The sequence below is a fragment of the Asterias amurensis genome, chromosome 1, assembly GCF_032118995.1.
Source record: "Asterias amurensis chromosome 1, ASM3211899v1".
NCBI classification, from domain to species: Eukaryota; Metazoa; Echinodermata; class Asteroidea; order Forcipulatida; family Asteriidae; genus Asterias; species Asterias amurensis.
This window is the reverse complement of record NC_092648.1, coordinates 10,758,311-10,767,635: the sequence shown is the minus strand read 5'-3', so window position 1 is coordinate 10,767,635 and position 9,325 is coordinate 10,758,311. Positions and strand designations below refer to the sequence as shown.

General features: G+C 40.1%; 1 protein-coding gene across 1 annotated transcript; it reads right to left on the bottom strand.

Annotated features, from left to right (window-relative positions):
• Positions 1-4,902: 4,902 nt before the first annotated feature.
• LOC139939256 (coagulation factor IX-like) lies at positions 4,903-8,267 on the bottom strand. The gene is made up of 4 exons (XM_071935031.1): positions 8,155-8,267; positions 7,028-7,123; positions 5,460-5,641; positions 4,903-4,957 (listed from the first exon to the last, which is right to left on the bottom strand). Exons 1-3 carry the CDS (start codon positions 8,219-8,221, stop codon positions 5,463-5,465), a joined length of 342 nt encoding a protein of 113 aa, XP_071791132.1. The 5' UTR covers positions 8,222-8,267; the 3' UTR covers positions 4,903-4,957; positions 5,460-5,462.
• Positions 8,268-9,325: the final 1,058 nt, after the last annotated feature.

Here is a 9,325-nt window from a genome sequence, read left to right as displayed (position 1 = left end):
TGTGTAGTTTCCCATTGACTTGTGTATGGTTGTGTAGTTTCCCATTGACTTGTGTATGGTTGTGTAGTTTCCCATTGACTTGTGTATGGTTGTGTAGTTTCCCATTGACTTGTGTATGGTTGTGTAGTTTCCCGTTGACTTGTGTATGGTTGTGTAGTTTCCCATTGACTTGTGTATGGTTGTGTAGTTTCCCGTTGACTTGTGTATGGTTGTGTAGTTTCCCGTTGACTTGTGTATGGTTGTGTAGTTTCCCATTGACTTGTGTATGGTTGTGTAGTTTCCCGTTGACTTGTGTATGGTTGTGTAGTTTCCCGTTGACTTGTGTATGGTTGTGTAGTTTCCCATTGACTTGTGTATGGTTGTGTAGTTTCCCATTGACTTGTGTATGGTTGTGTAGTTTCCCATTGACTTGTGTATGGTTGTGTAGTTTCCCATTGACTTGTGTATGGTTGTGTAGTTTCCCATTGACTTGTGTATGGTTGTGTAGTTTCCCGTTGACTTGTGTTTGGTTGTGTAGTTTCCCGTTGACTTGTGTATGGTTGTGTAGTTTCCCATTGACTTGTGTATGGTTGTGTAGTTTCCCGTTGACATGGTATGGTTGTGTAGTTTCCCATTGACTTGTGTATGGTTGTGTAGTTTCCCATTGACTTGTGTATGGTTGTGTAGTTTCCCATTGACTTGTGTATGGTTGTGTAGTTTCCCATTGACTTTCGCAATAATTGTTGGTGACCATCCTGTAAACTTTCCACAAAATCATACCTTTCACATGACCTTTCCACATCAATATGTCACTCATCTACGCTATATTCAAGAGGTTTAAAGGGATCTGGCATCTTAGATGTTTTGGTTCCAGTGGGTGTCATTGCAGATGGTTCTTTTTTCGGCCCGTCGTGGGAAAAGAGCGGGTTCGATGCCTGTATAACTCTACTACGAGACTGTTCTGTCATGCCAGGACAAAAACACATGACTTGAAGCGTATTTGCTATTGAGGCTTTACTTGCTAAGCTCCGACTTTCAATTAGTGCTCAAGAACTTTCAGATTCACATGATGAACTTAAGTACAATGCTGATCTGATTGACCTACATGATTGTAGTTGACACTCTCTTCAAGGACTTTGAGGGTTCCCAACAAGCAGAATACTGGATTTCCTTCATGGAAATGGTGGAGATTCTGACTCAAAATATCCATGCCATCAGAACGAGCAACTGGACAGAGTTCAGGTCTTACTCAACCTCATGCTTCCATGGATGTGAATCTATGACAATGACACGTATAGTCGGCATCTTCCCGATTTTACGGCAGTACTTGATACTGAAGACCAGGCTGCATTCAAGGAATATGGTATGTTGCGCACTCAATGATTGGAAAACCATATGCATGTGTCGTCCTTGACATTTGGATAGAGCCAACAATGAATAAGGGCTCTAAGCTGAAATCTGGATGACTGGCAATTCCAAACAATGAAAAGCAACTCCTTTCAGACACTCGAAATAGCAAGCATCAGAACTTTTCAACTCAAGAATTGCAGTAAGGATGGAGGAAATGGAGTGTAAAGCTTAGGCCTCTGTTCTCTGGCTGGTCGAAACGGGTGGTGCCCAATCTTGAAGACATCCTGCAGCATCGTGTTGTGCCTTGCAATCTTCAACGTCAATGGAACCATGCGTAAGACACAGAAAAGCAAGCTCCCGCAAAAGTCTTACTTCGACTGCCATTCCAGAGCCTGATGTATACACATAGATCATCGATATGGGCCTCATATGGCGCTTGGCCATTCCTACCACTGAAGACAAACTGCCAATCAGCAATGTTTTCATGAAATCAGAAGATTTCCATGCTCTCCTGAGCACACCTGAGAACAAGGCAAGATCCGCCTTCAAGTTTTCCTCCAAGAAGCTTTCCTAAAAACAGCAGAGTCAACCAGTATTGAGATCATCTACTAGTAGTAGGCAGAACTGATAAGAATCTCGCAGGCAGTCTGATGCCAGAGCTTAATATTGTGCCCATGCAGAGGCAGACACTGCCATATTCACCATCTACATTGTGCTTTGTTCTGATGGCTACTCGGAAGCAGTCATTTTTGATACTGAGAACACTGACAACTTTGTACAGGTGGCATATGTTTCTCAGAATACATCAGGGCTCATGTGTGTGTATAACGCAAACATCAGCTAATCGGTGCCCGGTGTTAGTGAGATGTGGCAATGGCCACTTCCATCATACCACTTTATGTTCTTTGGGTGTGACGATAACTCTGGTTTCTATGGATCAATTGGGTTGAAAAGTCCAAAGAGGCACAAGACCTGCTAGATAAAACAGCTCCCTGTGACACAAAAGATTATCAGCAATTTGGAGCAATTTGTCAATTTTGGCGATTGTAAAAGCAAGACCCTGGGAGAAGTCCGAGCTGCCAAGTGAAGAGTGCAGGAAAAAGAGCACTATTTGGCTTGTGCCTGACTTGGACAGTCTCTGTCCACACTTGGAGCGTGCATACTAACTAAGTTAAGAAGTCACCCCCTCACCAATAGGCCATGGGTTGCATCTTGCAAATGGCTTGTGTCTGCCAATCCTCTATACTAAGCCCCCCATTCCCTGATCCATGTCCCTACCAACAAACCCGCAGACACATGACAACAGTGATAGCGGCAGCGTAAGTGAAAAGTGAGATAGGTTGTGATAGTGAAGCTGCTATGATGTGAATCTTGGATTTAAAGGTAAGGATGGTTCCAGAACTATAAAAAACATTTTAAAATTAATTTGTAATGCCAGAAATAGTGGGAAATTACACACTATTTGTTCTTATAGCTCTTCTTGTGCCACAGCTTTCACATTTCAAATTTTCAAGATGGCGTTCGGCAGCCATATTGGATTTCGAGGTCCAGATGGTCTCTTATAATTACCACTCCAGTGTATTTGGCATGCCAGATATAGTGGAAAAGGATATCTCCTTTGTCCGTCTTGGTCATCTGGTGCAAGAGCCAATGAAAGTTAGTTTTTTCAAGATTGCTTCCGGCGGCCATATTGGATTTAGAGGTCAAGATGGTCCCAAAACCTTACAATAACCCTTCCAGTGTATTTGTCATGCCAGATATAGTGGAAAAGGACATCTCCTTTGTCCGTCTAGGTCATCTGGTGCCCTAGCTATTACAATTTATGTTTTTCAAGATGGCGTCCGGCGGCCATATTGGATTTGGAGGTCAAGATGGTCCCCAAACCTGACAATAACCACTCCAGTGGATTTGCCATGCCAGATATAGTGGAGAAGGACATCTCCTTTGTCCATCTAGGTCATCTGGTGCCAGAGCTATTACAATTTATGTTTTTCAAGATGGCGTCGGCGGCCATATTGGATTAAGAGGTCAAGATGGCCCCCAAACCTTACAATTACCACTTCAGTGTATTTGTCATGTCAGATATAGTGGAAAAGGACATCTCCTTTGTCCATCTAGGTCATCTGGTGCCAGAGCTAGTACAATTTATGTTTTTCAAGATGGCGTCGGCGGCCATTTTGAATATTGCGCAATAAAAAAAGTTCCTATCACATTTCAGAGGTTCATAGGAGCTAATTTTCCTTTTAAATGGTTCATGAAGTCAAATCCATCGAGAAAAAAAGGTAGCAAAAAAATGGTCACGGACTCCAAAGATATGACCCTACTAATGTGTAAATTTGTTTGGTAATCCTGTTTTTATCAAGGCAACAATTTCATGCTAAGAATTTTTGTTTGTTCTAAGCAGCTCTAGGAAACTGGGCCCTTGTCCGGGCTCGAGCCTGGGTCCACAGAGGTGAAAGGAATGGGTATAAACCACCAAACCAACCTGACTGCCCTAGAGGCACTCGGCACTATTGGTAATTACTCAAAATAATTGTTGGCATAAAAACTTACTTGGTAAAAGCAAAGGCTAGTAAACAACGGCTCCATCTGAAGTAACGTAGTTTTCGGGATTTTATATTTTAAAATATTCGAATTTAGTTTTGACCTCAGAATTAGATTTTAAGGTTCCGAAAGCAAGCATCTGAAAGCACACAACTTCGTGTGACAATTATGTTTTTTCTTTAAAGCCAGTGGACACTGTTGGTTATTGTCAAAGACCAGTCTTCTCACTTGCTGTATGTCAACATATGCATAAAATAACAAACCTGTGAAAATATGAGCTCAATCGGTCATCAAATTGGCGAGATAATAATGAAAGAAAAACCACCTTTGTTTCACGAAGTTATGTGCATTAAGATGCTTGATTTCGTGGCCTCAAATTCTAAACCTGAGGTCTCGAAATCAAATTCGTGGAAAATTACTTCTTTCTCGAAAACTACGTCTTTTCAGAGGGAGCCAATTCTCACACCATATTATACTATAAACCTCTCCCCATTACTGGTTACTAAATAAGGTTTTATGCTAATAATTATTTTGACTAATTACCAATAGTGTCCACTGCCTTTAATTATTATCTCGCAAATTCGATGACCAATTGAGTGTTATTTTGTTGAGATACACCAAGGGAGACGACTGGTCTTTGACAACTCCCAACAGTGTCCAGTGTGTTAAGCAATCGGGTGTAGTTGCTATTTGTCTACACTTTTTTCAGATTAGGGTTTACCTTTAGACTTGGAGCTAGTGTGAGGTTTGTAAATAAACTAGAACAGCGAAGCCTGCCATGGCGACCTGCCGATCGCCAGATAGAACCAATGACTGACAGAAAAAACCACAATCATTTGACCAACTTATGGTCAAAGAGGTGGAGACATATCGAAAAGTATAAAGTAATGATCATTCAATGTTTTCATTGTTTTAGCTCATTCAACTGGAACCAGTGTTAAACCCCCTGATTAGTTTGATGAGAATATCGACTTACCAAGTTCGCAAAGGGGTCCTTCGTAACCCGGAGCACAATGGCAATTGAAGCCGCCCGTCCGGGGATAACATGTACCTCCATTCATACATGGAGAGCTCTCACAGGAATCTGGAAAGGATAAAATTATTAAAGTAAACAATAACCGAGTTTTCAAAACACCCAATATAAACTCTCGATGAAATACGGCAACTCTGAGTAGGCCTATACAACACTTTGTAAACCATACCATGGTGCTTTAGTGGGATAGGTCTCATTTGTAGTATTTACTTCTTTCTTTCTTTATTTATCCATATTAAAAACACGAGGCTGCTACAAGAGAGTGGGTGATATAACCACGTTAACACAGACTTACATGAATTGTTTTTGGTTTTTACACATACCAATTAAAAAGAGTAGCAGTTGCAACAAAGTAGGCCTACATGTAGTATCACATATACAGCCAAAAACTTCACAGTGTTTAAATGGGTCTCACACTTCAAAAACATAGCTCCCATACCATGCATGACAAAGTACTGAGCGCTTTTATACGACCCAAGGGGTATGTGATAAAAGCAAATAAGAACCTAGAAATAGTAATACGGCGATTGCAGAGTTTGAGTTCTACTTATACCTCTCAGGATGCATTCTGCTTGGTTTGCATTCCACACGTTGTTGGATAGACAAGTCCACACTGCCGGAACTCATAGCCGTCGGGGCAGCCGAGGGTGACCCCTTGATCATGAACATAAACATGCATGTACGGAGTCTTGGTGACAATAGCAGAAACTTCATCTGGAAGTTCGCATCCATCCACTGCAAAAAAAAAAAAAAAAAAAAAAAAATTATAGGCCTACACAGTATGTGTATACTAAGTACTCTCCCGAGTTCTGTGAAAAATAAAATCACAGGCATATTACTCGGCTGGGATTCAGGCTCACGACCTTTGCAATTCATACTCGGTACTTTCATGAGCACTGTGAAAAAATCGCTACCATATTACTCACAGGCATATTACTCGGCTGGGATTCAGGCCCACGACCTTTGCAATTCATACTCGGTATTTTCATGAGCACTGTGAAAAAAATCGCTACCATATTACCCGAGTGGGATTCGAACCCACGACCTTGGCAGTTCTAGATCAAATTCTAGAACAAGTAATGAATAAAGTTATACAAACTACATGAATAGACAAAGTACAAATGAATGGAGGTTGCAACCAGAGGAGGTACAAAACCATCCTGTATTGGAGCACCCAAACTGCTCTAGAATGATATTAACTGTTTCAACAAATGACAAGTTTAGCGTGAAAGTAAGTTAAAGTAACTTTAACATTTTTGAAGAAAGAGATAAAAACTTATGTTTAAAGACAGTGGACACTATTGGTAATTGTCAAAGACTAGTCTTCACAGTTGGTGTATCTCGTCATATGCATAACATAACCAACCTGTGAAAATTTGAGCTCAGTCGAATTTGCGAGATAATCATAGAAGAAAAAAACACCTTTGTCACACGAAGTTGTGTGCTTTCTGATGCTGGATTTCGAGACCTCAAAGTCTATACTTGAGGTCTCGAAATCAAATTCGTGGAAAATTACTTCTTTCTCAAAAACTATGTCACTTCAGAGAGAGCTGTTTCTCACAATGTTTTATACCATCCATCTCTCCCCATTACTCGTAATCAAGAAAGGTTTTATGCTGATAGATAGTTTGAGTTATTACCAATAGTGTCCACTGCCTTGAATAATAATTGAAATATGTACTTCAGATATTGAACACACTAAGGTGCTATGGCGCATTCTGCAGCCACCGCCCATCGGGGTGACACAAATGTCACGACACTCGAACCCACGCCTAGCTGACCAGAAGCACCAAAGCATAAATCCAGTGCTCTTAACATGACCCAATTTATAAAGCTGCTAAGAACAAAAAATTGCTTAGCATGAAATTGTTGCCTCGATAAAAACAGGATTACCAACCAAATTCCCACGTGGTTTTCTGGATGAGCAAACAACAGCTGATTACCAGTAAAAAACAATATGCAGCAAATGGAAATTTGGTTGGTAATTCTGTTTTTATCGAGGAACAATTTCATGCTAGCAAATTTTTGTGCTTAGCAGCTCTTTGAAATTGGGCTCAGATCAGCCAGTAAATACCGTTCTGCAAATACATTATAACGATTGTGTATAATAATATATCTTACCAATCTGGCAGAGGTGTCCTTTGTAACCAGTAACACATTGACAACCCGTGGTAATACATTTAGCACCATTCATACAGGGAGAGCTGTCACAAAACCCTGGAAATGGATAACAGTTAGATTTAATTACACTTGTCATTTGCGTCATTTGAATAAGGGAATAAAAGAGTAAGCGACGAGTTCTTAAACGGCCGTTTAAAACCGGCAGGGTCGTGACCGTGTGATAAAGGCCCGAGCCTTCGGCTCGGGCCTTTACCGCACGGCCACGACCCTGCAAGGTTTTAAACGGCCGTTTAAGAACGAGTCACTACTCTTTTATTCCCGTTCATAAATGCCCTTATGTTAAAAAGCGAAATAATCTCACAACATAGACAATAAAGTTTACATTGTTGCAACTGATACAGCACTAATTTTGTGCTTAGAAAGGAATCTTGCTAAGCGGTATTTTTTGCTAAATGGCTTTATGACATTTGGCCCTGGACTAAGTCATATCAAACGTGTAAGATTATATCATACTTGTCACTTCTCGCATTCGATAGTTAACTATAACTTGCCAACAATACCGGTACCAAAAAAGCAAAACGTATGTAAAACAATAGTTTAATTAGTGTGAGAGAGAACAATATAGTGCGCCTCCAAGAGTATTACCATAGAGAGGAAAGTTTTCAAGAGTGTTTTACGAATAAGTCGCCACCATCCGAACATTCGCCTTAAAGCAATCGCACAACATCGGTAAATAGTATTACCCAAAGACCCACACTTCGTGTATCACAACTTATATATAAAATAACAAACCTGTGGAAATTTAGGCTCAATCGGTTATCGGAGTCGGGAGCAAATAACGGGAAAACCCACCCTTGTTTCCACCCGTTTCGCCGTGTCATGAAATGTGTTTAAAATAAATCAGTTATTTTCGATATCGAGAATTGATTGTTTTAATGTTTTCTCAAAAAGTAAAGCATTTAATGGAATGATATTTCACGGGAAGTCATTCACCATTACCTGCTGTAAACCATGTAAGTTATTTGTAAATCTGTGAACTTTTAATTTGTGTTCTGTTCAGAAAGTGTCCAATGGCTTTAAAGCCTACAAGGATATGATTTAATTTAAATACAAAGTTCGAAACGTACCTGCATCAACCCATCTGACACGCGTGGCAAAAAGGCACACCAGGATCCAAATCGTTGAAAGTTCCATGATGAGTTCACCTGAGGCAAAATAAGTTAATTATGTTGTCTAAAGCAATTAAACACTCACTTGTCAGCTGTAAGACCGTTACATTTTAACACAGATGCAGCTCAAATGATTTCAGAAGACCAAAGGGGTATTACCCAACTGCACTTTACATTATGTTGCAATAGGCTACATAGCGCTGGCACAGTTCAAAAACGAGCCCCCTCCATTTTGAGTTTTCAAGGGCAACATGACATAGATTTGAGACTTTCGAACGGTCACCAAACGTCATGCATTGGTGTTTGTACATGACGTGCTGCGTCAGTTGTACTAAACAGTTACTTACTCATTAGTCAAACTTACCATGACAACAAGTTTGCATAATTATCACTTCTAAAGGTGGACAATGTCTACCTTCATATGAACTTGGCAAACAGTGTTCAAAACAATGGTTAAAAAGAGTTACATTTGAATTGCGATTCACTCCAAACATTACGGGGTTAAATTTTCACTCTTCGAGAAAACGGTAAGGAAATAATGTACATGTCAGATAAGAACAGTTTTAAACGAACTTATAATCCCCTTCACGCTCTTTCGCTTTGCTTATACGCCTGAAAAAAAAAATATTCATTTGGACGACATATTAATTACACTGATTCGGTTAGTCTTAAAGACAGTGGACACTAATGGTAATTGTCAACGACCAGTCTTCTCACTTGCTGTATCTCAACATTTATGCATAAAATAACAAACCTGTGAAAATTTCAGCTCAATCGGTCATCGAAGTTGCGAGATAATAATGAAAGGAAAAAACACCCTTTTCACACGAAGTTGTGTGCTTTCTAATGCTTGATTTCGAGACCTCAAGTTCTAAATCCGAGGTCTCGAAATCAATTTCGTGGAAAATTACTTCTTTCTCGAAAACTACGTTACTTCAGAGGGAGCTGTTTCTCACAATGTTTTATACTATCAACCTCTCCCCATTACTCGTTACCAAGTAAAGTTTTATGCTAAACATTATTTTGAGTAATTACCAACAGTGTCCACTACCTTGAATTATTCAAAGCATGTGTAGCGGCCTTGACCTGAGCTTATAGTCCTTGCATGTACATCAAAGATGTTCCGAGC

What these genes read in the sequence shown, in the direction of transcription:
- LOC139939256 (XM_071935031.1), bottom strand. Translation starts at nt 8,221, where the DNA reads ATGGAACTTTCAACGATTTGGATCCTGGTGTGCCTTTTTGCCACGCGT. An exon ending in TGTCAGATGGGTTGATGCAG is followed by an intron (nt 7,124 to 8,154) that starts GTACGTTTCGAA and finishes ATCCATTTCCAG; the next exon opens with GGTTTTGTGACAGCTCTCCC. An exon ending in AGGACACCTCTGCCAGATTG is followed by an intron (nt 5,642 to 7,027) that starts GTAAGATATATT and finishes TTTTTTTTGCAG; the next exon opens with TGGATGGATGCGAACTTCCA.